The 19,470-nt window shown below is 45.2% G+C and overlaps 1 protein-coding gene across 4 annotated transcripts in view; it reads left to right on the top strand.

The window, feature by feature from the left end:
- Positions 1–18,383, top strand: part of LARP1 (La ribonucleoprotein domain family member 1) — a 144,027-nt gene extending 125,644 nt beyond the window's left edge. For all 4 annotated transcript variants that reach the window (XM_029584059.1, XM_029584060.1, XM_029584061.1 and 1 more), the window contains 4 exons: positions 6,091–6,235; positions 10,325–10,434; positions 11,151–11,278; positions 11,590–18,383. In XM_029584059.1, the coding sequence (XP_029439919.1) occupies positions 6,091–6,235; positions 10,325–10,434; positions 11,151–11,278; positions 11,590–11,799 (593 nt within the window). In that variant the 3' untranslated portion in view covers positions 11,800–18,383. The remainder of the gene's footprint in view (positions 1–6,090; positions 6,236–10,324; positions 10,435–11,150; positions 11,279–11,589) is intronic.
- The last annotated feature ends 1,087 nt before the right edge of the window (positions 18,384–19,470 follow it).

Raw genomic sequence — 19,470 nt, forward strand, 5'->3', positions numbered from 1 at the left:
ATGTAAGGCTCAGGCTGTGATGCCCCTGAAACATCCTCCATCGGTGCCAGGGGTCCGTGATGGTCTCCACCAGTCTGTCTTTATTGGGATTTATGAATCGCCTATATCAATACTCTTGACAATGTACAAATAAAACAATCTCAAAAAATACAATTGAAGACAATCACAAAACAATTGACATCTGGTCATAAAAATTCACAGGGGTACCACAATAGTCCATAATCAGGAAAATGAATCATACTAGTAAATGTTCAAAGTCCCAAAAAAGCTAATAGTAAGCCTGTGTAAATAGCCAAGTTTTCAACAGTTTTGAAAGCCTTCACTCCAGCCAGTCCTGATGCCAGTCACCGATCTGCCTTGTGAGTCTGAAGATCTGGCCACCCCTCCTTCCTCCCAGTCTGTGTTGGCATTATCAATGTTTGAAGAGGAGCTAGAGCAGCAAGTCCAGCTGGTGGTGGAGTGGGTGCTGCGGGCTTCAGTCATGCGGCATCAGCACCTGATCAGGTGCTGCCTGTCCTCAAACCACTGCTGGAGAAGCTCAATGTGCTAATTGGTGCATTACCAATCCAGCTGGAGTCTGTTCCCGGGGAAGCATCTGTGCCCAGCGAGGCACCTACCGATTATGGTGGTTGTTGCTTGTTCCTCTGCGGAGGAAGCTCCATCTAAGCCGGCAGAGTCGCCGAGGCCTGCAGTCCCAGGTCCAGTTTTACCAGTTTTACAAAAAGCCCCTATATCTCAGAAATCTGAGGAAATCATGAAGATTCCAAAACACCACAAAAAATTCCTCAGTATAAATATTTAATATTTATTGAAAATATATATGTAGAACCTTCATGAGCTCAGCTTAAAAATGTAGACAAGCGGTATTCCCCTCGAGTCCACTTTTACTTTATTCATTTATCAAAACGTTTTACTTTTGTTTGACTTTTTTTTCCTAAAAACAGTCACAGTCCATGAAGGTCCCTACCCGGGTCATATATAGATCTATCTTATTTGAACACATTTATCAGAGCACAGAAATCACACACTTATCTTCAGTATCCGCTCACAACCAGTTTTACCAGTGCCTGCACCTCTGGACGAAGACCGAAAACCTACAGTGAAAATGAGGAACCCTATGACCCCTGGGGGAGTGATGCTTCGGAGTCTCCGATCAGGGCTCTGACAGTCTCCCATCACTCTTCTCCAGAGGAGCAAGGGAAGTCTCCGCTGGAGGACTTGACCTTTGCAGGTTTTTGTGAGGATGATGGCGGAAGCCATCCCATTTCAGTTATCTGAGGAGGATGCGAGGCACAAAATTCTTGAGATCTTCCAGTTCGTGGAGCCCCCTAAGGACATCGTAGTGGTCCCAGTGCACGAGATCCTTAAGGGTGACTAAAAAAACTGGATCAGGAAAGAGCACTCAATGTAATTTACTTGGATTTTAGTAAAGCTTTTGATACGGTCCCACACAACTCATCAACAAAATGAGAAGCTTGGGAGTCAGCTCCAAGATGTTGGCGTGGATTACAAACTGGTTGACAGAAGACAACGGGTGATGGTAAATGGAACCCACTCTGAAGAGAGAATGGTGTTGAGTGGAGTGCCACAGGGATCGGTATTGGGACCGGTTCTGTTCAACATCTTCGTGAGTGACATTGCAGAAGGGTTAGAAGGTAAAGTTTGTCTATTTGCGGATGATACTAAGATCTACAACAGAGTGGACATGCCGGAAGGAGTACAGAGAATGAGACAGGATTTAAGGAAGCTGGAAGAGTGGTATAACATATGGCAGCTGGGATTCAGTGCCAAGAAATGCAGAGTCATGCATCTGGGGCATGGTAATCCAAAAGAACTATATGCGTTTGGGGGGTGAAGGGCTGATGTGCACGGAGCAGGAGAGAGAGACCTTGGGGGTGATAGTGTCTAACAACCTGAAGTCGACGAAGAAGTGTGACACCGCAATGGCCAAAGCCAGAAGAATACTGGGCAGCATAGAGAGAAGAATATCACTCAATGCACAATAAAGCTCTGGAATTTGTTGCCAGAGGATGTGGTTAGTGCAGTTAATGTAGCTGGGTTCAAAAAAGGTTTGGATAAGTTCTTGGAGGAGAAGTCCATTAGCGGCTATTAATCAAGTTTACTTAGGGAATAGCCACTGCTATTAATTGCATCAGTAGCATGGGATCTTCTTAGTGTTTGGGTAATTGCCAGGTTCTTGTGGCCTGGTTTGGCCTCTGTTGGAAACAGGGTGCTGGGCTTGATGGACCCTTGGTCTGACCCAGCATGGCATGTTCTTATCTAGTAAGGAAAGGGAAGTATCCCCTTGTATTAGGTCCTTGGTGAGGCCTCATCTGGAGTATTGTGTTCAGTTCTGGAGACCATATCTCAAAGGAGACAGAGACAGGATGGAGGCGGTTCAGAGAAGGGTGACCAAAATGGTGGGTGGTCTCCATCGAATGACTTATAAGGAGAGGTTGAAGAACCTGAATATGTATATCCTGGAGAAGAGGAGGAGCAAGGGTGATATGATACAGACCTTTAGATACTTGAAAGGTATTAATGATCCATGGTTGTCAACAAACCTTTCCCATTGGAAACAATTTAGTAGAACTAGGGGTCACGATTTGAATCTCCAGGGAGGAAGACTTAGAACCAATGTCAGGAAATATTTCTTGTCAGAGAGGGTGGTGGATGCCTGGAATGCCCTTCCGGAGAAAGTGGTGAAGACTAAATAAAACTGTGAAGGATTTCAAAGGGGCGTGGGATAAACACTGTGGATCCCTAAAAGGCTAGAGGATGGGAATAAATAAAGCCGGAGTGGCAATTACTACCTTGGGAAGCTTGCTGGGCAAACTAGATGGATCATTTTGATCTTTTTCTGCCTTCATTACTATCAGGCCGATTCAGTAAAGTCCGCGGGAGAGCAGACTAACACCTGCTGTCCCGGTGCGCGTGATTCAGTATGCAAATTAGGTGGTGCGGTGGAAACAGGCAAAAGGAGCAGCAGCTGTCAGCGGGTTTGACAGCCGACGCTCAATTTTGCCGGCGTCGGTTCTCGAGCCCCGCTGACAGCCACGGGCTCAGAAACCGGACGCCGACAAAATTGAGCATCCGGTTTTCGGCCCGACAGCCGCCGGCCCATCTTAAAGTTTTTTATTTATTTATTTTTTAAACTTTTTTTTACACTGCAGGACCTCAGACTTAATATTGCCATGATATTAAGTCAGAGGGTGCACAGAAAAGCAGTTTTTACTGCTTTTCTGTGCACTTTCCCGGTACCGGCAGAAACTAGCGCCTACCTTTGGGTAGGCCCTAATTTCTTAAAGTAAAATGTACAGCTTGGCTGCACATTTTACTTACTGTATCGCGCGAGCATACCTAATAGGGCCATCAACATGCATTTGCATATTGAGGGCACTATTAGGTGCTGCGGGTTGGACGAGCGTTTTCCTCCCCTTACTGAATAAGGGGTAAGGGAAAACGCGCGTCCAAGGGCAGATGGAGCACACTGCACTGTATCGGCCTGTATGTAAGGAGCTGCTGCTGAGGATATGGGAACACCCTCTCACAGTGCCTCCTGTTAAGGCGTACGGGGTTTATCTCTGTCCAGAAGGCTGCCAGATTCGATAGTGTCAGCTGCCCCACCATTCAGTGGTGGTCAAATCCACCCTCAGGAGGGCCAAGCGCTCTCGGACTCTCTCCTCGGCAACCCCCCCTCCCCCGAATAAGGACCATAGAGCGATGCTCTTGGGAGGGAAGGTATTTCAAGGTGGCATGCTCATTGATAGGCAGCTATGTGGGCAGCTCTACATGAACTAGTACTTGCAGGACATCTGGAATCAGGTGCAGGAAGTGGCTGAGCAGCTGCCTCAACAGCAGAACACCATCATGTTGCTGGTGCATAAGGGCCTTGAATGTGGAAAAGCAACTTCAATTTTTTCGCAACTGCATCAATCTCTGAAGCATGAACTGGCACCAATAGAATGGATGCAGGCCTCGGATCTTGGACCAGAGGTACAGGAACAACTTGCCAACATGCCGTGTACTGGGGAGAATTATCTTCGGAGATTTATTTATTTATTTATTTTTAGTTTTTATAAACAGACGTTCCTGTATAAAATACATATCACACCGGTGTACAGTGAAATAAAACTGTCGCCTCGTGGGCAGCTTACATTATAACAAATAACTTTATAAATAACATTATAAAAACATTTTACATTTTAACAGATAAAATAGAGATTAGAGGAGATTAGAGGAGAAAACAGTAAAACAATCGAGGTTGATTAAGATTCAATGATGATAGGGTGAGGGATGCTGTGGACCAACTTAGGGACCACCAAGAAACCCTCCAACTACTCTCCGCCAGCACTCCCAACCCATCCTCTTCCAGGGACAAAGGAAGTACTATCTTCAGACCCCCTCGCTCCCGTCAACACCGTCGGGGCTTCCGCGGCCATCCCAGGTAGCAGAGAGCCCCAAGCCCTAGCTGGCGCCTCTCAACTCCAGGGATGGGATTTTGACTGGGTTGTCGGGAGTGTAGGCCAGTCGCTCATACTCGGAATGTTGGACCCTCCAGTCGGGGACAGGCTGCAGTTCTTTGTGAAACTGGCCCAGTATAACCCCAGACCAATGGATTCTTTCTATCGTCTGTCAAGGGTACCAATTAAATCTGTAGGGTGTCCCGCCAAATTGCCTTCTGAGCCCATTTTGTGGGCCTGTAGCACATCAGGAGGTACTGCTAACAGAGCTGTCCTCCCTCTTAATGACCAGATTGGTCTAGCCCATACCACCAGAGCAAAGAGGGCTGGGATTCTACTCCAAGTATTTCTTGATTACAACGAGAATAGGAGGACTTTGTCTCATCCTAGACGTAAAGGCCTTGAACAAGTTTCTAAAAAAAAAAAAAAAAAGTTTGTTTCCCTGGGCATCTTGATCCCATTTCTACAAAAAAAGAGGACTAGCTATGCTCCCTCAATCTGAAGAACGAATACACTCACAAAGATATTTCCCAGTCACAAGAAGTACCTCAGATTTGTGGTGGGGAAACAATACTTTCAGTACTGGTTGTTGCCGTTCGGCCTAACATCAACCCCACTTGTTTTCATGAAATGTCTGGCTGTGGTCTTGGTGCACCTCTGCAGGCTGAGAGTGCATGTTTTCCCCTATCTGGATGATTGGCTGGTCAAGAGTGCATCTCAGGCAGGGGCCACCATGTCCATACACTTGACCATCCAGGTGTTGGAGTCACTAAGGTTCATCATCAATCACCCGAAGTCCCATCTCAGGCCGTCACTTCAGTTGGATTTCATAGGAGCCCTGCTAGACACGGCCCAGGCCAAGGCCTTCTTGCCTTGTCAAAGGACTGTCATCTTGACGACCATCGCAGCACAACCAGCAGGTTTCAGCCTGGCACATGTTGTCGCTCCCTTGGCAAGTTTACACATGCACAGAACTCAATGGACCCTGAGGTCGCAGTGGTGCCAGGCCATTCAGAACCTCCAGGATTGTTTCCGAGTCACCTCGTCTCTCTGGGACTCATTGTCCTGGTGATTGTTACTTTCAAATCTGGAACAGCTGATCTCTTTTTGAAGTCCCTCTACCCAAATTTTCCTAACTATGGATGCATTTACCCTGGGGTGGGGAGCTCATTTAGATGGGCTCAGCACCCAGGGTCTCTGGTCTATTCAGGAATGCTCTTGTCAAATTTCCTGGAGCTTCGAGTGATCAGGTATGTATGGAGGCACTGAGGGCTTGAGGAAAGGCACTCACAGGCCATAGTTTGCCCATCCATGCATAGAAAGACATTTGGAAAAATGCATTTCCTAGTGTGTAGCCAGATGGTCTCAGGACCAATGGGTCATGCTCCCCTACCAGCAGATGGAGACTAGGGGTTTACATAACATCAAACTTTAGATGAGTTTGTAAAGTCCGTGTTGGCAGTAGAAACCCATTTTGGTCTAGCTCCTGTAGGACAGCACTGCAGAACTGAGTGTCAGGATTCATTCACACTAGACATCCTGCAGGATGACAATGCATGATGAGTTACAGTTGATGCATCCAGAAATTTCTTGCACTGATATGCAGCCTTTGTCTCTTCTCACATAGAGCGGAAACGACTGGGTATTGGTCAGTCCCAGGAAATGAACACACTTTTTCGCTTCTGGTCATTCTTCCTACGAGATCATTTCAACAAGAAAATGTACGAAGAGTTTAAACAGCTGGCTGTGGAGGATGGGAAGGAGGGCTACAGGTGGGTACTAGCAAATTTTATTTATTTATTTATTTGTGTTTTTCTATACTTATCATGAACACTTGCGCTGGCTGCAGGCCCTTGGTAGGGGAGCATGACTGTGCCCTGCAGTGTGAGTCAGGTTGGAGCCATAGTATAAAGGCATTGAAGTTCTTGTGTAAGTCAGATTCCTGTGTGGAGGAAGCTTTGTATCTTAAAGCCCTGTAGTGCAGGAAGGCTCCTCCCCATCACTCTCAAATTCCCCAGCGTCACATACTTCCTCTCTAGTGTGTTATGTAAGGCGATGCTATCATTAGGGGTGTGGAGAGCATTGGAGAGGAGAATGCTAAGGTTAAATATACAGTAAAATACTTTATTTTGCTTAATGCAGCTTACATTTCTCAAAACACCAGTGGCACATTTTACAAATAGAAGCTATAATAAAATACGTTCCTTTTCATAGAGCCAGACCAGTCCACACACAAGTTATGCCCACCAAACAGCAGATGGAGTCGCAGACTAATATGTTTGCTGACATCGCCCCCTTACAGGCTCCTGTGTGGACCTCAGCCTCCCAGTATTCTCATCTCCAAAAGATGGTAGGCAAGCAGATCCCATGCTGTGAGCTGAGGCCTGGTTAGGTTGCGGGAAAAGAAATTGGTGCAAGAACTGTTCTGTAATGAGAGCCTTTATGCTACCTCCCTCCCCCATTCAGCATAGTCCAAGGCCAAGAGGTTTCCAGTGGGTTTTTTTAAGCTGGTTTAGGCTTCAGATTGTCTGTTTAGCTGCCTTCCTCTCCATCTCCCCTCCTTCTTCCTGAACATTGGATTCCATGGGATCTTGCTCCTACTGATATTTAAAAAAAAAACAAGAAACAATTGAAAGTGGCAAGAACTCTTCCAGAACTCTTCCAGTGGCAGCAATGCGGGTGAGTCAAGTATTTGAATTTGGTTTCCTCTGTGGTGGCGGTGGATCTCCATTTGTATCTGGAACCGAGAGTTGGAAGGGAACTGTGCTGTGCATATGCTGCCAGGTGCATCAGCGGGCTAGAGAGGCGCTTCAGTTACGCTGTCGGTAGGAGAGGGAAGGAGCTCAACGGAGCAGCGTTTCAGGAGGGAGACCACGTTATCTGTTCCCATCGGCAGCTTCATTACCACAGCAGGAACAGCGTCCACTTTAAAACTGTTGCGGGGATATTAAGCTTCCCTCTCTCTACTCAAAGTGCAGGAAAGGAAGGCAGATTTTGAGTGAGCAGCATATTTGTTGATGCTATTAAAGGAAAAGTACCTTCCTTCTGAGGCTGATATTCTTCCTCTGCATGTGCTTCTCTATCCAAAGGTGGATTGAGACTTTGCATCAAATGTATTTATATGGACAGGGCTCTGTCGCAAGACCTGCTCCAGTTCTCCCTTTTACCCGAGAGTCTTCTGGGGTTCAGGCAGAAAGTCAGTTAAAAGGAACGAGCTGGAGAGCAATTGTTCTTTCAGGGCAGAGGGTCCCTTGTTGGCCTTACGATTCTAAACTGTGTCAGTGGAAATGGTGTTGAGGACGGGGAATATCCTGTGAGCGAGGTTGATTCTTGCTTGGAATGTTCATTTCATAAGACGTGCATCTTGAATATTGCAGAGAGCAGATCCTGTTATGGCAAGTACCTTGAAGCTTGGCAAACCCTTTCCACTGCATGTGAGGCAGTACAGGTTCTTGTTTTGGAATTGTTCTCCAGGAATTTATAAAAAAAAGAAAAAAAAGCAGCTTCCCTAAGTTGCTTGCACTAGAGAGTGCAGTTACTGAATGCACTTCTAGCTGTACAGAGGAAGGTGTTGCCCTTAAAGAGGCATAAGATAGAATCTGTGCTGTAGTGGACAAGTGAGGCTTCTAGCAAGTGTCTTCAAGGAACTGCTTACAACTATATTGTAGTTAAGATGTTTGCCTTTGTCATTTTTTTCTACACATCATGCCTCAGCTCGAACCTGTAACACTTTTAGCTGATGTCCACATTGACTGGGTGTGTACAGCGGCTAGAAGCATCATGGTTCCCTTGTAGTGGATAGGTGGCTGTTGTGGTTACGAGCCCTTTTAGAGGAAGCTGCTATTTGGTGGTAACATGAAGATGGCTGTTTGGGAGAGCAACTAAGATGTAGTCTCACGAAGGATAAGCAAAAGGTTGAATCTCCTACATGGCCAGCCTGCGATGTTCCAAAGTCCAGGAAGGCCTTCAGGCTTTTAGAAAGTTATGCTTTAAGCAGATTTCAGTCCTTTTGGTCTTTAAAGAGGTGGCAAAGATGGTATTTCCTAGTGAGTAGCCAGAATAGGACCAGTGGGTTATGCTCCCCTGCTAGCAGATGAGTCTGTCAGATTTCAAAGCTGACGTCACCCTAGATAAACCCCTGCAGTGACCTCAGCCCTTCAGTATTTCTCCATCTCCCAGCAGATGTGGATGCGCTTTCCCTTTAGGGATCACTATGCCTCTTGGAAGAAGAAATTCTACTTTTAAATTAGAGATAAAATTGAGCCCAGCTCTATTGCAGTGATACCTAAAGGTCCCTCCCCCAGGTGAGAATTACTGAGGTGATTTGCAAGATCCCTCATAGGTATGCCTTGGTCCAGTAGCCGGTTCCCAGCATGGACTTTGCTGCTTAAACAGCTGAGAGGCAATGGGTGCAGGAAGCAGTGCGCAGCGATAATGGCCAAAGCCCTCTCCCCCAGCAGCCAGAGACCATCTGTGTTATTAGCCGATAAGCGCTGAGCCCAAATAGGTGTAAAAAAAAAAAAAAAAAGAGAACAACTTAAAACTCATCCTTAACTTCAATAAGACTGAAATAATCATATTAGACAGCGAGAACAACTCTCCTCAACTTCCACCACTCAGCCTAATGAACGAAAATACGATTATATCTCCGGTCAATCATGCCTGCAATCTTGGAGTAATAATTGACACAACTTTCTTTCAAAAACCACATCACAACAAAAATCAAAGACTGATATCATAAACTACTAACACTCCGTCAATTAAAACCTTTCCTTTCCACCAACGACTTCAGATCAGTCCTTCAATTACTCATTTTCTCTAACCTGGACTACTGTAACTCACTCCTTTTCAACGTCCACTCCAAATCCTACAAAACGCAGCCGCAAGAATCCTCACTGGATCTAAAAAACATGACCACATCACTCCAACACTTATCTCACTACACTGGCTACCAATAAAATTCAGGATTGAATACAAAATACTATCCATACTACATAAAATTATATATGGGAAAAACAAGAAAACTGGCTAAGTTCCTCCATAAAACTACATACCCCAAACAGAAACCTCAGATCAGCAAATAAAGGACTTCTAAAGACACCACCTACTCGTTCCAAACAACTCACCTCGACCCAAAAGAGAGCAATCTCTCTAGGAAGCCCGAAACTCTGGAACTCCCTTCCAACTGAACTCATAACTCAAGAAAACCTAAAAACATGGATGTTCACCAAAGCATACCAACTCACCCAATGAACAAAACAACGCCAACCCCCTCCGGTCTAACCTTAAAAAAAAATTGAAACTCAACACAAGTACATGTTATAACAAAGAACTGAAATGTGAAAAAAAAAAACTGAACAGCAAATAACTTGTATATGATGTCTCTATGTTAATCATTTGAACCTTGTTAATCTCCTTAACCTTGTAAACCATCGTACTTTCGTAAACCGTTATGATGGCGAAACTGAATAACGGTATATAAAACTCGATAAATAAATAAGATATGCCATACTGGGTCAGACCAAGGGTCCATCAAGCACAGCATCCTATGTCCAACAGTGGCCAATCCAAACTGGGGTGTAATGTGTTTAATTCATGCACCATATAATAATTTGGTGTGTGTGTTCTATTCATAAAAGCACCATGAATCGGGCATGAATTTTACAGCTAGAGCCGACACAAAATGGCAAACCATGACCAGAATTCATTTCCCAATTAACATGAAGGGGGAGGGGTTTGCTTTTCAGAGTTAATGAAGTCTTTGTAAGGCGAAGCTTCTGCTGACCCCTTTCCACTTTACCTTTATCTTTAGATAGCAGCTCTAGGTCTAACCTTGACTATTTTCTCCTCTCTCCTCCCAGGTATGGTCTGGAGTGCCTTTTCAGATATTACAGCTATGGCCTGGAGAAGAAATTCCGAGCAGACATATTTCGAGATTTCCAGGAGGAAACTATGCGGGACTATGAAGCTGGTAAGTTTTCTAACTACCTCTCTATACTGAGCCAAGATGTTCAAAGTTACCTCTTGATAAAACTTTGAGGTAGCATGGGCTGTAGAGCATAGCAGAGAACCCACAAATTCTAGTTGACTTTTGGAAAATCCTGGGCATTGGGCAGGCTTTTCATCCCAAATGGCTTCTTTCCCTGGTTTACCCTAGTGTTGTGGGGATATTTTCCTTTGTTTAAAAACTAGCTCACCTTTAATATTCCGTAGACTTGTCTCCTTATCCATAATCTGCATTTGTAATCTGTAAAGCAGGAGGAGAGATGTGGTTACACACAGGTTCACAAAAATACTCCAAGAATTTCTCCTAATTCTGAGAAATGCAGGCTTGTAAAAAGTGGATCATTCAGCTGGAAGCACAGGTCATTGCCATGTCTCATGCTGTCATCTTGCAGGATGTTGTTGGAACCAGTCCATCTGTCCAAAGCTGGGGCTGATTTCTTGTGTGCAGATAAATCGGGAGCATTGGATGTAGCTCTTCCCTGTGTATTGTGGAAGCTGTAGAGTTGCTCCCTGCCATATTCTGTGATGTGTAGGACATTTTAGAAATTTCACTGCTGGTTCTACAGCGAGCTTCCTGTCCTTTCAGCTGCCTGAGGGCAAAGATGCACCCTTTTTTGTCGTGTCCTATGTGCCTTTGGTAGGGTTAATGTGTGATGTCTGAATGCTTCCCTTGCCTCACAGGGCAGCTTTATGGACTTGAAAAATTTTGGGCCTTCTTAAAGTATTCCAAAGCCAAGAACCTGGCCATTGATCCCAAACTGCAGGAATACCTCAGCAAGTTCCGCCGCCTGGAGGACTTCCGTGTGGATGTGAGTACAGAAGGGGTTCGGGCTTGCTTTCTTTTTCATGAAAGTTGCTTCTCTGGAACATCTGTTTATAAATGAGGGTGGCTTTTTCCCCAATAATTCGCAGTGGCAGAATGCTCTCTCAAGGCTATTTTTCCACCTACAGATAGACCCCTAGTCTGTTAGATTTTATGGTTGCAGTTGTCCGGATGCAGTGGTTGATTTGTTTTGAAGAATCCCGAGTTCACTATTAGATAACAAAATGCCTGTTTTCTGTGCAGCTTCTGTCCTTCCACAGAGAGTGACTGAAGCCTCATATTTCTTTTCCTTTACAGCCACCAATGAGCGAAGAGGGAAGCCACCGGAGGCAACCTTTGATGTCGGGAGCAGAAGGCAGGAGGCGCTACCCATCACTGTCTTCCAGTAAAGCCTCGGGCCAGACCCAGGCTTTGTCCAGCAAACCCGCCGAGGAGACTGCCAAAACCCCAAGCCATCACACCCCTGCCACAGCAGCCGTGGAATCTCAAACACTGGGGGGGAAGTAGGCCACAGTAGCACTTGTGCTGAAGGGGAATGGTGGGGGGAGGGGGGGTTCTTGAAAGAGGCAGGACTAAGAGGACATGGATAAGGCTGCAAGAAGCAGACCGGGGAAGACATTTCAGCACACACAGGCCCTCTCGTAGCTGGAAGAATGAGACCACACAAGATTGGCCTGTGTTTTCACCACAGCACATCCCATGGATTCTGAAGCCACGCTTTGGATGTCTTAGTTTCATAGGGGAGGGGGTGGGAGAGATTATTTTTTTGTTGTAGTGGGAAGGGTTGCCGGGGAAAGAAGAAGATAAAAACAAAAAATATATATATATATATCAAGCTTTAAATTATTGATAAACATCTACCCATATTTCCAAAATTACTGGGCAGAACAGCAAAGACAAGCAAGGCTGGATTGAAATCTTCGCCCCCCTCCCCCCCCCCCCCCCCCCCCCCCAACCTCTTCTGCAGTTCCCTTCCTTCCCCCTTCTCTCCTCTGCCTTGGAACTTCAGAAATGGCACAGCTTGGCTCCTGTATAAGATGGGAATCCTCATTCTTAATGTCCTGCTCCTGCCACCCCCCCCCCCTTCCCTCCCCATCGGTGAAACATTAGAAGGCTGCTGGGAGGAGCCTTGACGTCAGCCCTCGTTGGGAGTGACTGCACAGACTCCATACTGCACGGAGACCGTTTTGGACGGAAAAAGTGTGACTTCTGCTTTGGTTTCCTTTTCAAGAGAGCTTTGCTGCATGAGAACTATTGGAAAAAAAAATTTCCTTCATCTTCTCAATGACTTAACAGAAAAGAGAAACAAAAACAATCCATGGTAAAGACACTTTTTTTTTTTTTTAAAGACTTCTTCCTTTGCCTTCCTTTGAAAATATTTAAAAAAAAAAATCGGAAAAAAAAAAGTTGCCTTATAGAGTGGGAACTTGAAACCTGCTTTTCTTCTTTATGGTTTTTCTTGCCATCTTGGAGCTTGAGTTTTGGAGGTGGGGGCTGCTCGGTTTCCCCGAGGCAAGCAGCTGTGGGGCGGGATCAGGTGGAAGAGATCTGTCCCATCAAGGATGAAGAAGGTTCCTCCTCCTCCTCCTCCTTTCCACTGCCAGTTTTATCCTATCCCCGTGACTGGTGATCTTTCAGACTGCCGAGTCCGCAGCCGCGCCCCACAGCCCAGGAGCAAGTTAAAAGGATAGGAGTTGTCTGCCTTCTCCATCGGAAGACTCTCAACCGGGACGGCAAGGTCTTAAGAAGCTGCTGCATGTGCAGAGGCTTTTCCAGCTGGGCTTGCAGACTTCACCATCTCGTGCAGAGGCCACCAGTACACTGCCGTACACTTGCCCACCACAACTCCACATCATTTATGACTTACGCTAGGGCGTATAATGGGGAGGAGCTTGGGACATGCACTAGGATGGTACTGGAAGGTTACAGAGCCATCTGCTGATGATTTTATTTGGAGAGAAAAAAATTTTCAAAACAAATTGCTACTAATGGGTAAAACAAATCCCTCTAAATCTGACTTGCTGGTGATTTTATTGATGTGTATGTGTAATGTGGATATTTGTTGATGCTTAGGTGCCTGGCGGTTTGAGTGCTTTAGTTTGGTCCCCAGGCTGTGGATCATGGCCACCCCCTTTCAGTGATGACACTGCTGGTAAGCTTCTGTGTACAGCATGGGGGGTTGCCAGCCGCCTCCGCTCTGGCACTGCATATAGACTATCGAGGATGCGATGCTGCATTTTTCTCTTGACATCAGTCCTTATTTACTAGGGGGTGGGGGGTGAAATGCATTTATTGTAGTTTCTACCTCTACAGTATTCGGCTTTGCCCTTCCAGGCATTGACAGGGCCGCGGGGCTTAATTAGCAGGATGGGTGACTTGGGCAGGCCTGCTTTCTGATATATTTTGTCAGAAAGCAAGGGAAGCTACCTGAAACCTTCCCCTTCCCCCTCTAACTTTATTACTGATCTAAGTCATACATGAGAGAACTCATGAATAATCTGCAGACACTTGGCAGCTGCTGGGGTCTGTTGTCTGACAGGGCAGGTATGGCATTAGTAGCAATTTATGGCTGCACCTATATAAAGTAGGTGGCATGTTGGATAGAAGGGATACATGTCCACCAAATCCAATCTTGACTTGGGGTTGGGTGTCCACGGAGGAAGCTGCTGCTCGGAAGGGGATTAGGAGGTGTAGGGTTTGAGGACACTACTTTTGTTTCTGATTGGAGAATTTGGGTGCTATTGTCTGAGCTTGCTTTAGAGCATACTTGGTCTCCTGAACAAGAGCAGTGAGCTAGTTTGCTTGCAAAGCACAACATAGAAAAAGAAAGCCATTAGCTGCTATGATTGTGTGAGGGTCATTTGAACTTCTCTGCTCATTGCTGCTAGATTTTCTTCAGTAGTAAATTATTCAGATGAAAGACAATCTTGGCCGCTTACTAGTGGGAGTTGTAGTCAAATATGGGGTTCTTGGAGGTGAGGGAGAAGGATGAGGCCCTGCTCCTGTGGCTTCATGTCTGCTTGTTTGTGAAATGGGCAGAGGCATGTCGGAGTTTTGATGCTTCCCTTAAAACAGATCTGGCATGGAGGAAAATTGCTTGCGGCATGCCTTCTGAGAGCTGGTGTGTTTTATTGCTCATTACCTTCTGCAGAGTGCAGGGGTGGTGGTTGGATCTGACCAGCCCACTGCCATGTCAGGAATACAATGAAAACAGAAAAGGTCATCTTTTCTAGCATGTAGCCAGATGGACTCAGGACCAATGGGTTATGCTCCCCTGCCAGCAGATGGAAACTGACTCAGATTTCAAAGCTGTCTTCAGCTGAAGAAGTTTGAGTGTGGTGATTCTCCCTTACTGTTGCCCAGTTTGCTAGGGTGGGGTGAGGAGGTGAAATGGTGAGACCTTGTGAGGTGTAAGAAGCATCTTGGACTTTTGACAAGCATCTCCTGCAACCTTAGAGCTACTTTTCAGGCTGATCTAATGGTACCAAGGTGAAGAGGTCATAATGTTTTATGCACAATTGATTTCCTGGAAAGTGATTAACTTGTAGAGAGCCTGTTTCCACTGGCTGCTATTGGTATTGAAACATGATTGTGTTAGAATATGAGGGAGGGGAAAATCTGGGTGCAATGAACTGTTCCACAAGGAAGCCAAAGAGTCTGGAGCCAAGAAAATCGTAGTCTGTAGGGCCAGAGCTGGAGTTTTGTTTTGCTCTTATCAGCTGGAATTTTCTATTCTGCTTATTTTATGCAGATGGAAGAGGGAAAGAAAAGCTGGCCCATATGGTAACACTTTGCCTTGCTCTTGGGTAAAGGAATGAAGTGAAGCTTACACTAGGGCTTGTGGGGCACATGAATGGCTTAAGGTCTACCAAAGATGGACCTGCCTCGATCATAAACCCAGGGCCAAACTGGCAGAAAGTATGCAACCTTTGCCTGTGTTCCTGCTTCCATGTATTGAGTAAAGCTAGACACATGGAATTGGGGGGAGGGGAGTGGTTTGAAGATCTACAAAACATCTGGAATTGGGTACCTTGGAAAGATAATTTGAAAGGTGAACAGGAAGAGATGACTTCTTCTGGCAGGAAACAGTCCGGTATCTACTGTGAGCCTTTTTACAGGGTGCCAGAATCCTTGCTTATCCACCCCCCCAGTGAGTTGGGAAAGTTTTAGAAGCCTTAGCATGGGCCAGTTGCTCTAAGTATTTTATGGATGAGGTAATGAGGAGGAGGAACATCGAGTGTGTTTCTGCGGTAGATTCCATAGTAATGATGTGTGCACTTCTGGAAGCTAGGTATCTTCACATTAGGATCGCCAACACTGAGGCTCAGGTTTGGTTTGTGAGGGGGTTTTTTTGTTTTTGTATGTGTTGGGGGGAGGAAGAGGCTGGGAGATAATGGACAGTGCAGGGTAAGCTGACATCCAGGGGGGTATTTATGCAGGAATGCCCCTGCTGTGGAATATTAATGGTGTTACCTCTCCCACCCTCTGTGCCTCCTTTGCATTGTTTAGCACTCTGAGGCACAAGGAGTTTTTCAAAGCTCCTGAACCTTGCTGCTGACTCTGTTAAAGAAACTGTGCCAAGCATGGATCTGGCGCTAGGTAGTGGAATCTGTCCGGGCTCTGTATCCTGGAAAAGGTGAAGTGGGCCCATGCATCCCACAAATGTTAATGCTTAGATCTGTCTCTAGCCCTGCACATTAGATACCCATTTACTAGGGTAGGGTGGGTGAAGAGGCAGGAGCGCTGTACAGGGATTTAGAACAAAATAGATCAGATAGACGAGTCATTCTTAACCATTGCTGGTTTATTCTCCATCATTATTGCTACATTTACTTTTTCCCAGGTCACAAACTGGGAGAAACCTTTTTAATATAAGGGCCTCTTAATGCTTTCTGGTCATGCCTTACTTGCTGGATTTCGCTTTGAAGGCTCATCCCTGTACTGTAATATAAAGTTTGTCTCCATGGACTGGTGTCACAGTATGTGAGAGACTTATTAAAATTAGAATTAATTAAATGCTAGTGGGGTCGGGGGTGGAGTAACTTTACCTTGCAGTACCTTTTGGTGGTGTGTTTAAAAAAAAAAAAATACAAAAAATGGAAAATAAGTTTTTAATTGTGAATAGTATTCCCCAGGTGCCAAGGGGTCGTGTTAGTCCAGATCCCAGGCCCTTGTGCTGTTCAGAATCTTTGCCCCACAATTTCAGTTTCCTTGCCAGGAGTGAATAGATGGGAATCCAGGTACCCGGTGCACCTCCATTGTAACCCCTTGCAGACAGCCTCGACAGGTGCAAGATGACATTGTATTTTCACACGGTAAAATATTGAAAACGTGCGAGTCACACCTTGACTTCTGTTCCGCTGCTGGCTTGGGAATGTGTCAGTTTTAAGCTTAATTCAGCTTCTGCTTTAACCTGTAACAGTGTTGAAGAAAATAATTTCAGCAATCTGGTCTCATGCCCTTTAACCCTTTGCCTGGTAGCTTTTCCTGTTACGGAATTTTTTTTAATTTGTAATTTTTTTTTTTTTTTTTGGGCTGGGCTGGCAGCGATTTCTCAGGTCTTGGTCATCTGTGATGGAAAAGAGTTCAGGGAGGCAGTTTCCCTGTCCAACTTTTTGGTTAGTGTATTTGGGGCTGAAAAGGTTTTAAGGAATAGGCTTTGCACAGGTGAGTTACATCTTTTATTTTCTGAAGATGCTTGAACTTGAAGCAGGTCTTTCTGTGATGAGACTTTCTCTTATAAAGCTGCTGGGGTCTTGAAACAACACGAAGCTAGATTTTTATTTGATTTTTGTAAAAGCTGGGGTGCTTATCTTTACTAAATTGATTAGAATTTTTATGTACTCATTTGGTGTCTTGAGAGGAATATAGTTTCAAAGCCCACCCCCCCTCCTTCCAGTCTGTGACCTTTGTCATATTTATAGGTTGGTTTGTCAGTGACCACCATCGGTGGTGGCAGGGCAACTATGCTGTGACAGAGCTTAGGTACCCCTCTGTGTAGCCTATTTCTGGGGATTGAAAAAAGCTTAGATTGACCTGACACCCACTCAGGATATGTTTGTCTTGGTCTTTTTCCCCCTTCTCCTTTCTGCTATTTTGAGACGTCATGGTTTTGTGTTATGTAATAAGAGGTCTCTGACTGTTGGAGCTGCTTTTCAAGTTGGGTGCTGTTCAGCAGCTGGAATCTGGAGGAGGAATTAATAAATGTGAATGTTTTCTTCGTCCGTGACCACCTCAGAAGGTTGTCAACGTGGCCTGGGAAGCTGTGGCTACAAGTGATGAAATGCATCCTATCCAAGCCCATGGAATAGCCTGAAATGCAGGCAACCTTAGCTGTTGGGTGATTTGGGATTTCTCAGGCTAAAAAAATGTAGCCTAAGAAACTGATGATGGTGGTAGAAATTGACATCCAGTCATACAATATATAACTAAAGTGACTGTTTAGAACTTTGTGGGTGGGGGAAGTCTTTCATCAAAAATGTTTAAGATAAAAACAAAAAAACACAACCTCATGGATGACTGATCTGTAATAGAAACTTGAGCAGGCTGCCTTTCATTGTAGACATTTCAGCAGTGCTTCACATATTTCTATGTATTCATTTCTCATGGGATGTGTGCCTGATACACGGCAGGTCCCAGCCAGGAGGTGCTGGCGAATACCTGGGGAGTTGTCTAAATGTTCCCAGACTGGTCCTGGATCCAAGCTCCACACCTTGTCTGTGTTTGTGGACAGCGTGAAATAGATGTGTGGGGGGTGGGGGGTTGAGGAGGCATTGAAACCAGTGTTACCCCATCCCTAACGTTCAAACGAGAAAATCTTTGCAAACACTTCAGCTGCATTTTGGAGAAAAACTTCCCCCCACCCACTCCCCACCCCCAACGTAATGCATACCTGGGAGGAAATAAAAACTGTGTGTGAATAATAAAGCCGCTGTTCTGATCCATCGAATGTTAATAGTACATAATCTTGACCATTATGCTAGGATCATTATGTTTAAAGAAATAAAAGAAAAAAAAAAAAGAAAAAATGTAAAATACTTGAATGAGAAGAGCTTGTATTATAACATTAATATTATTCAGAATATCCGCAGTTTAGGCTGATGTGATTCCTTATTATAGTAGTGCTTAGTCCTTTGTAATTTGTGGTAATTATGCCTTTTCCTTTTTAATACAAAAAAATGTATAAAAATAAAAGCCTTTAAAAGACAAATGGACAACTTTTTATATTTTGTTTTTCTGGTTCAGAAACGAAAGGAAAATTGTATCTAATTATAACATGCAATTTTCTCCAGGGACAAGCAGGATGTTAGTCCTCGCACATGGATGACAGAAGGAGCCAGATATGGAAAACTTATGTCAAAATTTCTAGAGATTTTGACTAGGCACACTGAGCATGTCCAGCATGCCCTATACCACATTTTCCACGCAGGATCCCTCTTCAGTCTTTTTTTCCGCAAAGCTCTGAGCCTTGCAGTTTGAGCTCTAACCTTGGCTTTTTGCCTTCTGGAAAACTCTTTTGTTGCAGTTTTTCATGATCCTTTTCTTCAATCCATTGCTGGGTCCCTCTCTGTGCCTCCCTGTAGTATCTCCAGTCAGGGTTTTCAGCATTTTGGGTAAGTTTCTTTTCGTGATTGGTTCCCCCCATTGTGGTGGTGCCTCGGTGCCTGCCACCATCGTTCCGTCCTTCTACCCTTTTATTTTGCCCTGTCATGGCCATGTCTGGATTTCGCTGATGTCCCTAGTGCCTGAGAACTATGTCCATCACTAATCCTCATGAAATTTTCATCCTCTGCCTGAGGGCATCGCATGATATCCAAGGTTACTGCTTGTGCGCCCAGATGACCCCGAAGGGACGTCTGCTTTGACCCGAAGAGCTGATACATCTTGTTAAGTCAAAGTCTGAGCCATCAGCATCGAAGGACTTCAGAGCTGCACCAATGCACTCCTCACCATCAATATCGGTGGGACCGTTGGTTCTGTTGAAGTTACTGGTGGATAGGGGCTACGGAAACCAACCATTGTCTATCTCTGTATCAAGAATGCTGGGTTTGCCCTTGACCTCAGCACTGGGAAAGAACCGGGCTGAGCATTGAGGAAATCTTAAGCATCAGCACTGGTCCCAGTCAATGCACGGGGATGCACTGGATTTTCCCATGAAGCCCCCAAAGTGACCCTGTG

This window comes from Rhinatrema bivittatum, chromosome 18 (genome assembly GCF_901001135.1).
Source record: "Rhinatrema bivittatum chromosome 18, aRhiBiv1.1, whole genome shotgun sequence".
Classification (NCBI taxonomy): Eukaryota; Metazoa; Chordata; class Amphibia; order Gymnophiona; family Rhinatrematidae; genus Rhinatrema; species Rhinatrema bivittatum.